The sequence below is a fragment of the Balaenoptera ricei genome, chromosome 1, assembly GCF_028023285.1.
Source record: "Balaenoptera ricei isolate mBalRic1 chromosome 1, mBalRic1.hap2, whole genome shotgun sequence".
NCBI classification, from domain to species: domain Eukaryota; kingdom Metazoa; phylum Chordata; class Mammalia; order Artiodactyla; family Balaenopteridae; genus Balaenoptera; species Balaenoptera ricei.
The window spans coordinates 172574581-172592690 of NC_082639.1; the positions used below are offsets into that span (position 1 = coordinate 172574581).

General features: G+C 36.9%; 1 protein-coding gene across 1 annotated transcript in view; it reads left to right on the forward strand.

Moving 5' to 3' along the window:
• Nucleotides 1–71: 71 nt before the first annotated feature.
• Nucleotides 72–18110, forward strand: part of AIDA (axin interactor, dorsalization associated) — a 42514-nt gene continuing 24475 nt past the window's right edge. Inside the window, exons 1-4 of the mRNA XM_059942136.1 lie at nt 72–369; nt 7517–7586; nt 15553–15606; nt 16014–16068. Of these exons, the coding sequence (XP_059798119.1) occupies nt 260–369; nt 7517–7586; nt 15553–15606; nt 16014–16068 (289 nt within the window). The 5' untranslated portion in view covers nt 72–259. The remainder of the gene's footprint in view (nt 370–7516; nt 7587–15552; nt 15607–16013; nt 16069–18110) is intronic.

Consider the following 18110-nt stretch of genomic DNA (forward strand, 5'->3'; position numbering starts at 1 on the left):
CGCTCGGTGGAGCGGGGCGGCCTCAACCTAACGCGAGGCGGGGCCTCGGGGGCGGAGCCTCGGCGGGGCGGCCGCTTCAGAGCCGCAAAGTTTGGCTGTGGCGGCAAATGGGCTTGGGCGGCTCCTTGGCGGGTGGTGGCGGTGGCCGTAGCGGTTCCTTTTGGCCCTGTTAATGTCGGGGCCAGGCCCGGGGAGGATGGCGCCCTAGAGCCCGGCCTTGCTGGGGTAGGGGCGGGAGGGGACGGGGTGGGGACCGGCCATGTCGGAGGTGACCCGAAGTCTGCTGCAGCGCTGGGGCGCCAGTTTTAGGAGAGGCGCCGACTTCGACTCTTGGGGCCAGCTGGTGGAGGCGATAGACGAGTATCAGATGTGAGTGACTAACCGCGGGAGCGGGCCAGACCGGCTCCAGTCGGCCGCCTCCCGCTTCTTTCTGTCGGTGTCTCTCATCACTGTATCTGCAGCCAAGGCTTCTCAGGGTGGGGCCCCGCAGGCGCTGGGGCTGAGATCCCACTGGCCCTGGAGACCAAGGTCCGGTCTCGGGGGTTTTTCGCTCTCCGCCTCAGCAGGGCCAGTTCCGTGCAACAGGTAGCCCTTCTTTCCTGGGGCGCCAGCCCATTCAGGCTACCTACTGAGTTCCCTGCCACCGTCTCACGGGTCCCCCGCTCTGCAGTCAGTTTCCTTTTCCCCTCTCCTCCGCCTCTCTCAGGTTGCCGCCCCTCAGTTTCTCTTTTAGAATCTCGGAGGAATACTTGTGTCTTCTCCGCCCAAGTCCCCGGGATGAGGGGCCTCGCTCTGTGTACGGTGCGTTCCTTCTCCCTTGTGTAGGGCAGGAGGGAACTGGTGGCGACTGAGGGGAGGGGAGGGAAGGGGGTGCCCCGAGGAGGCAGCGAGGCCGGAGGTATCTGCTCAGCCAAAAGAAAGGTCTCCTCTCGCGCCCCTTCTCCACCCCTCTTTCTGGGGAGCTGTGTTTTCCCAATTCACCTCGATTCCGTTTCGGTTTCTGGGACTGCTATTTGCTAGGCTGGGTGAGTCCCACCCACCCCCTCGCTCGGTTGCTCTGGGTGGAGTCCCTGCAGGATGTGAACAGAAGAGAGCAAAATGTGAATTAATAGACCACGCACAGGAGTCCCCACCGCCTCCTTGGGTCCCTCCTCCTTTTCCTGTGTATAATGTATAGCCGCAGGGTACATGTGAGCGCCAGGTTCTTTGATCTACCCAAGTCCGATTTCTTTCCCTTTATGGTTTCCTCCCAAAGCTTCAGGGGTGTTTTTAAAATTAAAAGACAAGGTTTACGTTTATATTAAACCTTGCTTGTAGTTTCTTGCACATTTTACTGAAAATAGGAACTGCCTGCTGAAATGCTGTTGTTTGCAAACTGTTGCCAGTAATTACTTCTTGGTTTAAAGCAAGTTATTGTTCGAAACCATGTGTAAGTAAAATCCGCCCCAGCGTATTTTGGAAAGAATACACGATTAGTGCTTGGAAGATCTAAATCCTGTATTCTTTTTCTACAATCGTTACTTGTGTTTATCTGACCATTAAGATAATTTAAATACGTGGATGTTCTCTATCTCATCTTACTGACTTTGAATTGCCTGTAGTTTTCAAAAGCCCTGAAAACCACCATGGTTTGGGCCATTTTGCCATGTGTTACAACTACTGTCATTTGTTTTGCACTTTCACTTGATTTCACTTTACTCTTGCAACTGCTCGGTGAGAATATTATTATTTTCATTTTGCAAATGAGGAAGCTCAGGTTAATCGGATTACCTAGGGTCACAAAACTATACTGGTGAAGTCTGGGATTTTTTTTTTTTTTTCCCCCAGTTCCAAATCCTGTCTGCTCTACTATGTAGTGTTTAAGGCATTTATTAAAGATGCGTTGTAGAAGTGAATTGGACAGATTAGAAGACTTCCTTTATTCCCAGAGAATGTATCCTTCCATACTGTAGCCAGTTAGATAGTGAGCACCCATGTATACTCATTCTGCGTTAACTAAACTTGCATAGCCTGAAATCTAAAGCTGCCTCTCACTTGTGATGGTGGGACATCGCAGCTGTTGGCACTCAGCAGCAGACCTCACAATGGAAAGTGAAGAATACCATGTCCAATTGAAATTACAAAGGAAAATTGAATATGCAAGCTGTTTAGCTGGAATTTCTAAAAATATCTCAGCAAGAGAGTAATAGGCACCAACAAATCTATTGTTGAACCTCAGTTACTAACCTTGAACTTCATGATTCAGGGTAATTCTAAAATTACTATAAAAACCACCAGTGTCAAATTTGAATAGAAATATGTGATGATTGGCTTAAATTTTGTAAACATACAGGCTACATACACAATGATGTTGAATTTAAAATTAATACACTCAAAAATGAAGGCCAGTTGTCTTTTTTTTATTTGAATTATCTGTGAGAAAGGGAGACCATTTGGGGGGCCACTAAATGATGTGAAAAAGAATGGATGGGATTTAGTAACTGACTAGATACTGAGCGAGAAGAAGGAGAAGGAGTCTGGGAGAACTGGTCTTTCTGACTGCGGAGGCAGCCGCGTCTTTACAGCCGTGCAACACACAGGAGTGAATTCATGGGATGGAGACCTTGGGGGGGGAAGGGAATGGACGTGTATGTACTTATCTATCGTAAGGTAAGAGTATCACAGCTTAAACAGTTTCCTCACTCAGCAAGTGAGAGCTGGGCATACAGAAATGAATAGGATTTGATATCCATCCTCAAAGTATTGAGTCTAATGGAGGATTTTATTTATTTATTTATTTATTTATTTTTTCACTGTGAGAAATGCTGGAGGATTTTAGAATAAATGGGTATTGCTATTACAGAAGCAGGAAAAGAGTAAGTGCTACCACACTCCTTGCTGTTTCCTGAAGCATGCTTCTGCCTTAGGGCTTTTGTCCTTTTTCTGGAACACTCTTCCCCCATTATCTCCTTGGGTCGATTGATCACCTCCTTCACGTCTTTGTCCAAATATTATCTTCTCTGTGAGGCCCTCTCTGGCCACCCTATTTAAAATTGTCCGGTTAAGTATGCTGTCCACTCCCACTCCCTCTACCTCAGTCTTGCAGATCCAACCCCCAATCCTGCTTAATTTTTTCTATAGTATTTATCACCATCTAAAATACAATATATTTTATGTGTTCATTTGGTTGGTTGTCTCTCTGCCCACTTGAATGTAAGCTCTTTGAGAACAGGGTATAGGAGGGGTTGTCTATTTTGTTCTCTACTGTATACGTAGTGTCCAGAGTAGCACTAGACTGTTATCAAGTAATTATTTATTTAGATATTATATGATTGTTGTAGTCTAGTGAATGGCTTGATTCAGGAATATGCTGTGGGAGCATTAAGGAGTTGATGCCACAGTACCGTTGGAAGAGTTAAACAAATTATGTCAAAACCAAAATTGCTATCCAAAACGTACATGATCAATTAAAAACAACTCCCTCCAGCAGGCCACCTCTTTCAGCAGCCTGGGGGTACCTGCCCCCTAACTTAGGGTAGAGTGGCATGGACTCTGCTGCCTAGAATCAGCTGTCTCACAGGATCTGTCCTGAGGCATTAATCCAGCACACAGATGCTCAATAAATATTTGTTACATGAATGGGTGACTTTGAAGATTGGATAAGCCCTGTTAATCGTCCTTGCTATGCCGTGTATCAGTGCCTCTCAAGGTGTGGTCCCACGTCCTTGCTGGTCTGCAACGAGATAAATAAAGAAATGGGGATTTAAAATTTAGGAATTTCATTGTGGTGTGACATCTTAATGATAGTTTTTATTTTATTTTATAAAAGTATTAGCCTGGAACAGATTGCGGGGGAAAAAACTAGTTCTTCACTCTAAATAGTTTGAGAAGCACTAGTTTCTGTCATGGATTGCTGTGGGGTTTCTGTGGGTCACTTGTTTATGTGCTTTAAGAATATTTAAAACTTCCCCTTGAGAACAGTCCTGTATTACCTGTAGGCACCCTTGGAAACTGAGGTTATTCTCTAGAGGAAAATATTTGATAGGTTTTTTACCTTTACTAATAGAATGTCAACTCTTTTACCTGCTCATCTGATACCCAGAGCAGGTGGATTTTCCCTCAATGGACAGATTTATGCCTCACTTTGTCTTAAAATGGTGCAGTCATTTATGGGCTTAGAAAATTAATTTTTTTGCCTAGGTTTTACAAAAAGTTTTTTAAAATAACTTTATTGAGGTATAATTTATAAACAGTGAAATTCAGCATTTTACGTTTACAATTCAGTGAACTTTTAGTAAATTTACCAAGTTGTGCAGCCATCACTACAGTCAAACTTTAGAACATTTCCATCAGCCTGCAAAGATCCCTCATGCAGATTTGCAGTTATTCCATGTTCCCACTCTAACCCCAGGCAGCCATTAATCTATATTCTGTCTCTAAAGATGAAATGAAATTTTTTCTGGACATTTCATGTAAATTGAATCATATAATATGTGATCTGTATGTGGCTTCTTTCATTTAGCATAATGTGTTTGAAGTTATCCATGTTGTCGTATGTATCGGTACCTTGTTCCCTGTTACTGCTGAGTAGCATTGCACTGTATGAATATACCACATTTTGTGTATCCATTCACTACTTGGTAGACATTTGAGTTGTTTCTCCTTTTTGACTGTTATTATTAACGCTGCTATGAACATTCACATGTAAGTCTTTGGGTGCACGTATATTTTCATTCTTCTTGGGTAGAGATATAGGAGTGGAATTGCTGGCTCATATGGTAAATTTATGTGTAATTTTTAAAGGGAAACTGGTTGGTTAAACTGGGTGTACCATTTTACATTTCTACCAACAGTATATGAGAGTTCCTGTTTCTCTACATTGATAGCATTTGTTATTGTCTGTCTCTTTGATTATGGCCATTCTAGTGGGTATGTAGTGTACTTCACTGTGGTTTTCATTTGCTTTTCTCTTACGACTAGTGATACTGAGTGTCTTTTCTTATGATGCTTATTTTCCCTGTAAATCTTGTTTGTAAAGTGTTTCTTCATACCTTTTGCCTGTTTTTAAATTGAGTTGTTTGTCTTTTCCCTATTGAATTAGAAGGGTTCTTTGTATTTTCTGGATATCAGTCCTTTATCAGATAGGATATATGATTTGCAAATATTTCCTCCAGTCTGTTGCCTAATTTTTAAAAACAGGATTCTGTTTGAATTTAACATCGTTGTCTACTGACTGTTAACATTTGAGCAGGAGTTTAGAGCTATATCCTTCTTCTGACAGTGACCTGCTTAGGTTTACAGTTACTATTGGCATATTGTGTGTAGAACTTGTCGAATAAAGAAACTGTGCAACACTATAACTTCCCTGAATTCAGGGATGTGTAGTTGACATTGTTAAGTGTAGACTGTGATTCCTGAAGAGAACTCTACCTAGATGGTAGGCCAGCAAGAGTTAGAAAGGAAACCAGGTACGGGACAAGTATGGCTATGGCTATTTCTAATTGTACTTACTCCTGTATAAAATCCACAGAGTGGGTCTATGAATGACATTTTAGGACAAATATTCTGGGGTTTCCAGTTTTGGGGGAAAAGAAATAAATGGATGGAAGCACTTTGATTAAGTAACATGGTAGAGCTATCCTGGCAAACATGATTTTATGTAGGAGTTTCTTGCGTTATGATAAGGAGGATGCAGACCTTTCATAGATTAGATAGAGGTCATCAAGTGAACTTTACACTTGATCTTTAAAGACATGATTGCATAGATTAGAACTTCCATCTAAGACTTCTTGGAAACTTGGTGAACTGTCTTTTGCAATGGCTTGGTGGGAAATTTAGCACTTGCTACCCTTTGTATCCCTGCCTCCATTCCCCACCTAGGATAGCATAGTATGCTTGGGAATTATAGTTTCAAATTCTTTTGTAGTTACAAAATGTCTCACCAAAAAAATCCTTTCAATTCTTTATTTTCTTTCCCCCCCCCCACTGCAAATTTTTCAAAATTAAAATAAATATCACGTAACATGAAATTTATCATTGTAAAGTTGTACAATTTGTTAGTTTTTAGTATATTCACAATGTTATGCCACCATCACCACTATCTAATTCCAGAACATTTCCATCACTATCAGAAGAAACCCTTTACCTGATATGGGTCACTTCCAATTCTCTCCTTTCCCCAGCCCCTGGCAACCACTAATCTGCCTTCTATCTCTATGGATTTACCTATTCTGGATATTTCATGTAAATGGAATCATATAATATATGATCTTTTATATCTGGCTTCTTTCATTTAGCATAATGTCTTTGAGGTTCATTCATGTTGTAGCATGTATCAGTATTTCATTCCTCTTTATGGTCAAATAACATTCCTTTGAATGTGTGCGCCACATTTTGTTTATCCGTTCATCAGTTAATGGACATTTTAGGTATTTCCAGTTTTTGGCTAATCACACATAATGCTGCTCCTGTGATCATTCGTGTACAGTTTTTGTGTGTGTGAGTGTGAACATGTTTTCTGTTCTCTTGGGAATATACCTAGGATTTTGAAACTGCTGGGTTATATGGTAACTCTATGCTTAACTTTTTAAGGAACTGCCAAACTGCTTTCCACAGTGACTGTACCATATTACATTCCTACCATCAGTTCCAGTGGTAGGGTTCCAATTTCCACATCCTTGCCAATACCCATTGTACTTTTTCCTCCCTCTTTTTAAAAATTATACCCATCCTGGTGGTTGTGAGGTTGTATCTCATTGTGGTTTTAATTTGTATGTCCCTAATAACTAATGATATGCTATTCATGTACTTATTGGCCATTTTTATATATTCTTTGGAGAAATGTCTGTTCAATCAAACCTTTTACTCATTTTTAAATTGAATTATTTGTCTTTTTATTGTTTAGCTGTAAGAGTTGAGCTTAGACTTGTAACACAGATCCATCCTTGAAAGCTCATCCGAGGCCTAGCTGCTGTTTTTGAGTATGATGGTAACTGGGCAAACAGTGATTTCCAGGTCTGATCGGTAGAGGATTTTCTTTATTTGCCATGAAAAATACATTCAAAAGTATAATTTGACAGAGTATCATCACTTTGTCATGGCTGTAATTTGAACTAATCTTATCAGCAAATTAATGATAGACTGATAAAAGTACCTCTGGCCGGTACTAGTAATTGGTGCTCACTGGAAGTGTTTAAGCCAAATCTGGACAACTGCTCTTGGCTTGTTGTAGAAGAAATTCGTGTGTACTAAAGAAAGTTGAATTCGATGTCATTTGAGATTCTTTCCAACTCTATGATTCTGTTTTTGCTGTCTAGAGCTGAAATTTGTCCCAGTGAAATGGTATGAAAAGTATCTTATTTCCATTGTCGTTGTATAAAGAGTTAGATTCTAAAGGTAATGTAGATTTATACTTTGAAAACAGAAGAAAAGTGTTATTGTACTTCACTGTTTTTTAAGAATTAAATTATTTTACCGTGTTTCACTTGAAATAGTTTGCTTTCCTTCAATTTTAAAGAATGTTTTTTTCTTCTTACAGATTAGCAAGACACCTACAAAAAGAGGCCCAAGCTCAACACAATAATTCTGAATTCACAGAAGAACAAAAGGTACCATAAAATAATCTCTAGATACATCAGATTCCAAATGAAAAGGGTTCTGTCTTTTGAGTCCATTAAGCAAAAACAAACAACAAAAACTGTTATACTTAAGTACAAAGAATGATACTGATTATGCTTTGCTGAACATTAAGTAATTACTTTAGAGATACCACATGATTTACCATGTAATGAATTTCTCACTTAATGAATTTCTTTACTCAGCCATTTAGACTTTTAGTGGAGACCATCCACACTTTGGTTGGGGAGGAAGGGGTACTAGAGACTGGAGTTTGATTGTGAGTAATTGCATCCCACCTCAGTACTTACTTAACTCTGAACTTCCTTAACTCCTTCTCCACCTCCTCTGAAAACAAACAAAAAACAAAAAAGCCACCACTGAAAAAAAATTAGTTCAAGTCAAGAATTTGTCATAAGAATCCATCAACAAAATAAGTGCATAAAGTTGCAGAATGTTTCAAGGGTGCTCTTTCTCCTTGAATTAAAATTTTAATGTATCAAATTGATTCCCTGTACTGCTAGAGATTGTGAAAAATGGGATATTTTAAGAAGCTTTACTGTAAAACAGTGAGAAGAAATGGGAGGAAACAATTCTTATTTTTCCTGGCTCAAGGTATCTAGTGTTAAGTTAAATTTTAATCTCGTAGATAATGAAAAAATTCATGTCAGTTTTCCTCTCATTTCTTAAGACATTGTAAAAACTATGGCGACTTAATTTGCTTTTATTCTCTTTTTGTACAAGGAGTGGGAGTGGGAGTGATTCTTTGCACACTCTTTAAGTAAGCCTAAACAAATTGGTTTTAGTCCTTTGGCCTGTACTCATTTGATTCATCTTTATAAGTCTTTGAAAAGAAAAAAACACCAAAAATTAGGGTCAGTCATATTTCTTACACAAGTTAGTATGTTTGCATTTTAAAAATATTTAGGGTCTGTTGAACTGGTTTGCAGGGCAGAAATAGAGACACAGATGTAGAAAACAAACGTATGGACACCAAGGGGGGAAAGTGGCGGGGGGCAGTGGTGGTGGGATGAATTGGGAGATTGGGATTGACATGTATACACTAATATGTATAAAATGGATAACTAATAAGAACCTGCTGTGTAAAAAAATAAATAAAATTCAAAAATCAAAAAAAAAAAGAACTTGCTGTACAAAAAAATAAATAAGATAAAATTCAAAAATTCGAAAAAAAATAAAAAAAATTTTTTTTGGGTCTGTGTCATCTAGTGTATCTTTATTTTGTATTTTATTTATTTATTTATTTATTTATTTATTTATTTATTTGCCTGTGTTGGGTCTTCGTTTCTGTGCGAGGGCTCTCTCTAATTGCGGCAAGCGGGGGCCACTCTTCATCGCGGTGCACGGGCCTCTCACTATCGTGGCCTCTCTTGTTGCAGAGCACAGGCTCCAGACGCACAGGCTCAGCAGTTGTGGCTCACGGGCCTAGTTGCTCTGCGGCATGTGGGATCTTCCCAGACCAGGGCTTGAACCCGTGTCCCCTGCATTAGCAGGCAGACTCTCAACCACTGTGCCACCGAGGAAGCCCTTTATTTTGTATTTTAAAAAGCAATAGAAGTTTTAAAATTTAGAAGTATATTTTTCTTTTTTCCTTAATAATTGCTAATATCCACAATAGATTTAGGAAACTTAGGATTTTAGCCCTGGAAAATGATTACCACAGAGGAATTGTCCGGTTTGCAAAAGGAAAGGAAGAAGGACTATATGCTTTATCACCTCTAAGAATTGTGAAATCTGTCTACGAATTGCTAAGGAAGTGATCAGCTGGCATCACAGAATTGAGAGTTAAAACATCTATATTTTGAAACAATCTCAAATATCTGAGTATGTAAATTAACAGCTAACAAAGTGTGTTATGACTATGCAAACAAAATGAAAGCTTAGGAAATTAAAAAGTTTAATGACAGCCATACTTTAATCACCTGTTTGCCTTGAGTTACTTATATGCCTTGTCTCCAACATCTGTTGCTTAGGTATAGGCTCTATGAGCAACACGACCTCAAATATAAACTGATTTGACCTAAAACATACTAAAGTTTTAAAAAATGTCATCAGGAAATGAGCTTTGCTGATGATTAGACTAACAAGAAAATATTAGGGGCTTCCCTGGTGGCGCAGTGGTTGAGAATCTGCCTGCCAATGCAGGGGACACGGGTTCGAGCCCTGGTCTGGGAAGATCCCACATGCCTCGGAGCAGCTGGGCCCGTGAGCCACAATTACTGAGCCTGCGCGTCTGGAGCCTGTGCTCCGCAACAAGAGAGGCCGCGATAGTGAGAGGCCCACGCACCGCGATGAAGAGTGGCCCCCGCTTGCTGCAACTAGAGAAAGCCCTCCCACAGAAACGAAGACCCAACACAGCCAAGAATAAATAAATAAATAAATAAATAATTTAAAAAAAAAAAAAAAAAAAAAAAAAAAAGAAAATATTAGCTTTTCCTTAATTTTCTTTAACTTTCTAAGGATGAAGCTGGGGTGTTTGACAGTGCTGTGTATTTAATCTTTAATTTGTAGCTGTTCTTAGTAGGCACCCGGCTGCTGTCTTTTTTCAGCTTACACAGATCTGACCCTCCACAAGGCCCAGGAGGCACCATGACCTAAAGGAATGAGCCTGAGATCTGGAGTCAGAAGACTTGGTCTTGAATCCAGTCTCTGTCTCTGGGCCTTAATTTCCTTATGTATGAAATGAGGGATTAGATAACCCTAAATGATCTTGAAAGGTATCCCTAAATCTTCAAATGACCTCTACCTTTGAGGTAGTCTGTTCCTCCTCCCCTCCTGGAGGCCTGATTTCTGAGGTATTTATTATTTATAAACCTGCCTAGGAGGCAAATGTGGCTGCCAGTAGTGACTACAGAGAGAGGTTGTGCCTGCCTCCCTATTCCTTGGGCTTGGAGAAGGACCCCCAAATCACTCTGTACTACATTATGAATATAAGGCAAGTCGTATGCATTTACAAATTTATTTTTCTTTAAAAATACAGGTGAAACATTCACAACGGGCCAGAAACCTCATATTGACATATAGGCCTTATTTCAATGTCACATAAGGAAAAACTTAGAGGCTCCAAGTTAATAAATGATTAGAAAACAAAGATTTCCCAGACATTATCTGGAGAACATTGACTCTGAAAAATTAATAGATGTTATATGAACAGCGTTTGTGACTTGTCAGGGCTTTTAGTATGCTAATGTGTATGTTGGATTTTTAAAGAGTTTGGGTAACGGAGTATTTCTTAAATTTGTTGACTTTTGAAAGTCTCCCTCCTCCTCCCTTTATAATATTTCATTGGGTCTGAAGAACATGTTATGGGAAATTTTGAAACCAACTGTTAGGTCTGCAAAATTAATTGAATGCCAGACCTGGCATGTAAGCCAAAGGAGAAGAAATTTGATTGTGTTTTCCTTAAAAGAGGAAAATGGAGAATGTTCCTTACATTAAGCAAAATTGTTCTATATGTTTTCTATTTGGAATTATATTCTTTATGCTTTTACTATTTTAAATGTTTTTGTAGCAGTGACAAGTTTTAGAATTATGCCAACCATTTAATAATTTGTGGAACTTTGAAAGAAGATTTTTAAAAACCACCATATTTCTAAAGTGCTTTCTTTATGAAGCTTTTTACTGTTAGCTCACAGTAAGATTTCAAAAATATTTGATGAATAAATGCTTTGTTAGATCTTAAGTTATTGATATTTATTTGTATATGATTATTATTTTAAGATTAGAGGAATCCTATTTTTTTAGAGAATAACATATATATCTTCACAATATTTATTTTAAATCTGAAGAACTCTAAAGCAGAACTACTGATCTCTCTAAAGTTTATTAGTTGATGGTAAAAAATCTTCATATGGCTTTTCTATTCAAAATATTCTCAAAGATTTCTGGTGGAAAAAAAAGCAAGTTTATAATTCTTATTTGATCTTCCCTCATGATCAGTTGACATAGCTTTCATTTCATTTCTTAATAGTTTTGTCATTATAACAGCGGGGTTTAGTAGCCAAAAAATAGCTGCCAAAAGCTTTCATTCCGTTAAATTCCCTGCTTTGGTGTAGTAGATTTTCTCATGTAAGTTTCTGGACAGAATAGAACATCCTGTCTCATGATGCTTAGAAAGTTTTTCCCTGTTTTGAATCAAATTTAGTGGTAATGAGAATTCCAGCACTATATGCTTGTTTTACATTTTATAGGTCCCCCCTTTCCACTGCCTCCTCCCTCTCTTCCTTTCTTTCCTCCCCACCCCCGCCATCTAAAGAGTAGACGACTGGCTGTCTAAATGTAAAAAATTAAGTCTGGATTGAGACTATACTGCTTTAACAATGTGTATTTTTTCAACCTATTTTTCCTTGATATGTTTTAGCAAAATTACTTTAGCTCTTTATTTGTATATTTCTGTTTCATCTTTTCCTTTAACCGCTCTTTTTGAGTTGCCATTTCCCTAGCAAGTGACAAAGTAAAATAGCCAATATTCTGAAAATGACAACATTTTCCATTTCTGTACCACAGTAGGTATAAGCAGTTAATTTGAATGAAGTGGTAATTATTTAAATCTTTCTAAAATTAAACTTCACTTACTTTGAGTGCTTAGTCTTAATGTGTATTAGTTAATAGTCAGTATTTATATTCTGACACATATGACCTTGTGCTTCTTAATAATTTTTCTGAACCATTTCTTTCTAAGAAAGTTGAAATAATTACAGTAGCAAGCACTGATTTTGACATCAATAAATGCTGCATGTTTTGCTACAGCTGAAAATGATAGCGTTTCACTCCTTTTTTAATACTGATATTGGGTGTGGTCCCTTAAAATAGTTATGAATAATGCCTATTGGTATTTTGCCATAGTTCAGTAGATTCTGTGTAAAAAACTGTTGCTTCTGCTTAACTTGAAGAAATATTTAAACTTAAAATAGATTATTAGTGGACTCATAGTTGTTAAACTACATTTTACCTTAAATGTTTAAAACATCAAATCAAATGGATTGTATAGTAAAGAAGGAAAAGGAGTTAACTAGTATTTTTAAAGACTTACTCACTGGTACGTGTCCCTTAATACAGACAACCCTTTTTCAAAACCAGTTTTTAAAGAACATGAAAAGTATGGCCAAATGGTATTAAAATAAGTGTGTTACTTTGTTGTATATATTGCTATTGTATAGAGTACACTGATGTCCAGGGCAAGTTGCTTAACCTGTCTTCTGTTTTCACATCTATAAAATGGTTGTATCTAACTCATAGGGTTGTAGTCGGGATTAAATGACTTAATGTGTGTAAATCACTTAGGAGAGTCTGTCATTTAGTAACTGCTCAATAGTTGTTAGCTATTACTATTACTATATAATTATATTTATATTTAAAATTATTTACTAGTTTTGTCAGATTTGAGTGATATATATGAACAATGATTTGGGGTTATTAGATTTTATGTAGAAAAGATTGTTGCTGGTTCCTCCACAACAGCTCTTTCAGAGGGTAAATAAATCTGTGAGTATCTTGATTCCTTTTGCAGCAATTATATTAAATATAATATTTAAATGTAAAATTTCAAAATAAAATTTGACATTTTCTAAACTCTTATATTAAGATTAAAAGAAATTTTTAAAGATTGTGGAGATAGTTAAATATCGTTACTTGTTCCTTGACCAAGAGTCATGTCTTTTGCTCAGTCGTGGTTTATTTATTTATATATTTTTAAGTTAAAAAAAATTTTTTATTGAAGTATACTTGAGTTACAATGTTGTATCAGCTTCTGGTGTACAGCAAAGTGATTCAGTTATACATATTGATATATATACATATTCTTTTTCATATTCTTTCCCATTATGGTTTATAACAGGATACTGAATATAGTTCCCTGTGCTATACAGTAGGACCTTATTGTTTATCTATTTTACATATAGTACTTTGTATCTGCTAATCCCTAGCTCCTAATTTATCCCTCCCCCTTTCACTTTTGGTAACCATTAGTTTGTTTTCTATGTCTGTAAGTCTGTTTCTCTTACATAAATAAGTTCATTTGTGTCATATTTTAGATTCCACATATAAGTGATATCGTATGGTGTTTGTCTTCTCTTCCTGACTTACTTCACTTAGTATGATAATCTCTAGGTCCATCCATGTTGCTGCAAATGGCATTATTTCATTCTTTTTTATGGCTGAGTAGTATTCCATTGTATATATATACCACATCTTCTTTATCCATTCATCTGTTGATGGACGTTTATTTACCTTGCTTCTATGTCTTGGCTATTGTGAATAGTGCTGCTGTGAACATTGGGGTGCATGTATCTTTTCTAATTATAGTTTTCTCCAGATATATGCCTAGGGGTGGGATTGCTGGATCATATGGCAACCCTATTTTTAGTTTTTTAAGGAACCTCCATACTGTTTTCCATAGTGGCTGCACCAGTTTACATTCCCACCAACAGTGTAGGAGGGTTCCCTTTTCTCCACATCCTCTCTAGCATTTGTTATTTGTAGAATTAGTGTTTTATTTTGTGAACTGCTATCCCAGCTGTTTATGGTCCACATGATAATTGCATAGTGCCATCTAGCCTGAGTGCCAGCTACCAGGACAATACTTGTTACTCCTCTTTGCTCCTCATTTATCTTCCAAAGAAAATTGATGAAAGAGAAAACCACCAAATCTATTGACTAAACTTTTGCAGGTCGTCAGTATGTATAGAAAAACAGCCTTTTTTTTTTCCAGAATATTTTTTTTGTGAAGGCATTGCAAATATTGTACATATATGCTTCACTTTTATTGTCAGGATTTATTCCTTTTTATTAGGAAGGATTTAAAAGTCTTGATGGGCATAATTCAGCTGCCTGCTCTGGCAGATATTTGTTCTATGGGTCTCCTCCCTTTCATTTCAACCCTAGTCACTCATGTTCTTGTTCTGATTACTGTTTATGTAGACAGTTGAAATAACCTGATTGATCTTACCTTTAGTCTTTTCCCTTTTCTCCTTCACCCTATGGATACTGTTATCACAACAGTCTTCTTAAAGGGCAAATCTGATAGTCATTCTTCTGTCCAAAAACTATCTGTATAATTTATTGCTAAAGTAATAACAGATTCTGCAGCTGGTCCTAGAAGGTCCCCTTTATAATGACCTCCCTCCCCCAACACACGCATTTCACATTTCAAACCTATCTCCCCCTGCTTCAGTTTGGGACTTCAGACAGCTGAACCATGACAGTTTTCCTAGTACTTTAGTTGTAGAAATCCTCCCAGTCACTGGGGTGTGAATCCTAATTCCCATTCTTGTCCTGTTCCTCCAGGACATGTTACCGCTTAGTTTGCTGAAGCCCTATAGAATCAAGTGCCTCTGCTTTATGTTACAGTGATTCTGAATGTGTCTTATATAATAGAAACATGAGCTTATTAAAGACAGGGACTATGCCTTATCACTTGTATCCATTTTATAGCTCAGATCTGACTGTAAAATTTACCACCATTTATCACAAGTATTGATTCTGCTTAGTATTATTGATATATTTAATTGAATAAGTCAAGATTGGATTTGAGTCAAAATTATACCACTGTGCTAACTTTCAGATATTTTTGTTTTTAAGTCTTTCAGTGAATATCAGACTTTATGGAGAAGAAGAGAAGCTAAAGCTTAGGAGGGAAGATGCTTGAAGTCCTTTTCATTGCCCTTTAAATCATATCTAAAGCTATCATCAAAGCAAACTTGATTTAGAATTGGTTGTGGCACATTAGGTCAGGAGTGAATATATACTCACCTTCTCTGCGTGATCCCAGCCCTTTACCTCCTGTTTCTCATCTCCAAAGTCTGCAAGATGCTAAAAGAAGTAAAATTTAACTTATTTTTTAAACTTATAGATCGCTTTTCAGTGAAAATTAACTTGATGATTTGGACAACTAACAGTTATGATGTATTTGGTATTTATAGCATTTTCTTTTTCCTACAGAAAACCATAGGCAAAATTGCAACATGCTTGGAATTACGAAGTGCAGCTTTACAGGTAAATAGGTTGCCCCCCTCCAACTTTTTAATATAAGGAAAAGAAATTATTGTGAACTATTCTGATAAAATATTAGCATTCATGCCAAAAGCAGTATTGTCTCAGCAAGGTTTTATAACAGTAAGAATTCATGGGTTAAACTCATATTAAAAGATTTAGTTCATATTATATAAACTGTAAAAATAAAAAATATGACTTCAATTTTTTTTCTGTTATTTTTAGCCTGAATGTTCCCAAAACACAAAAACAAAAACCAGTTTGGAATTTTTTATTTTTTTACCCTGAAAGCAAGAAATAGATTCATTTATTTTGGCTACTTTTTGAATATGTCGTCAACCACTTAAAAGACATAGGGTGCAGGGAAATCTTTGTAATAAAAATATGTAATATGCATGTTTTAAATTCAGTCCACACAGTCCCAAGAAGAATTTAAACTGGAGGATCTGAAGAAGCTAGAACCAAGTAAGTTTTATTTTATATTTTTTAATGATACTCCTTTAGAAAAATATTTGAGCTATTATGGATATTAAGGTTATTTAGCGGAGATGCTGATTTGAGTCATTTCTGTTAATATCTAATGCTATGTAATTTTTTTGTGCTTTTATAATTTCTATAATATTTATAGTAATTATTCTTTGGTTCACTTTCATTATAGAATATGAAACATTATTTGATTCTATGTCGTACCTCATCTATCTGTTTTAGCCTTTATTTTGTTTTCATCCCTTTAATAAGACTGTAATTAAATTACTTTGGTAAACATTTACAGTAGAGTCTACTGGAGAATATAAAGTTACAGTCACTGATGGCTATTTATACTGCATGTCACTGAAAACTGCAGTCCAGCTGTTTGATCTGCTCTATAAAATATTTCCTTGTTGCCCTCATTTTCCTTCCTGAAAGTTTTTTTGAGGTAAACAATTCCTTCAAATATTTTGGTGGTTAAGATGCTGCTAGATGAAGCTTTTTTGCTGGTTCAAATGAATGTTCTCTTAGAGGAAATGTTTGAAATATAAGCAAGGGCACAAGTATTGAATATCACCACAGTCAATTTTAGGATATTTTTATCACCCCATAAAGAAACCCGTTATCCATTAGCATTCAGTCATTTCCCTCCAGCTTCCCCCAATTCCCAGCCCTAGGCAACCACTAATCTACTTTTTGTCTCTATAAATTTGCCTGTTCTGAACATTTCAAATAAATGGAATCATATAATGTATGGTCTTTTGCAACTGGCTATATATAAGATTATTTTAAGAAAAGCACATTGATGGCTTTAAAAAAAAGATTTCAGCTGCAGTTAGGATGTCTGAGTTATATGATGTTTCTAAAGAAAATCATAACGTTCAATTTTAAATGATAAGAATAATTAGGATTTGGGATCCTTACCTAGTCACTATTTTCAATTTCTTTTCAGTTTGTTTCCAAATAAAACTTAAGAATCTGTTAGGTATGTAGGATGACTGTAAAGTTTGTAAACGCTTATACTCAGATGTTTATTATCTCTTTCCATAGACACACTCAATTATTCCTCCTGTTGCCTCATAGACTTTCTCGTTGGTAATAATGGTTGCCATTTTTTCGAGTAGCAGCAGTATACCAAGCACTCAGATAAATCGTCTCAGTGGCATTTTGCTTACTGACACTTGCCTGTGATCTTACAGCTTGTAAATGCCAGAACCGGATTTTGACCAGGGTTCTAAGTGATCTCAAAGCCTGCATTCCTACCACTGCACTCTGTTATTAATACTTGGAATGGTGCAGTATTGACATCAATCCTAAATATCATGGTTCTTCAGGTCAAGCTCCTGAGAGATTATTGACCCATATCTTAGTGGAAGATTGTACTAAAATCTGCATTAGTCTTCTACTTTGTTTATTTGTTTTTGTTTTTTTAAGATTTGGTGTGGGAATGGAAAGGAAAGAGTATTATTGGGATTCATTTTGTTATAGTTTGAATTTATATAATGCTTCTCATTTGTACTTCTCCCTTCCTGGTACTTATTATCTTTTTAAATGATTTTAATTTGCTGTTGCCTCTAAAAGGAACATAAATGTGTATATTGTATCTCAGTAGGATATGCTCTGTAATTAATTTTGAATTTATAAAATCTAGGCACTTGTTATGAGTTAATTATTTTATCAGAATTAAACATTTTCTATAAATTGGTGTTTGTATTTCAGATTAAGTGTTCTTAGTCAAGCTGGCCTCTGCCTCTTCTAAGAATGTTAAGGAAAGGAAAATTAATGAATGATTGTGTCTTTCAACATGTTAGACCTAGTTGGTTTATTTTGCTAATGTATTTTTCCTTCAAAGTTTTTAAAATATAATCCTGTCTGAAATTCATACAAAAACTAAGATCTTGAAAGTAGTATTTACTTGATTTTCTTATGTTAATCCTTAGTAACAGACTACTTCTTACTCAAACTTGTCCCCCCGTGACGACCCCATAAACCGTGAAGTTCCCTTCCATTAATTCATCTTTGAAGGCCCCGAAGAAATC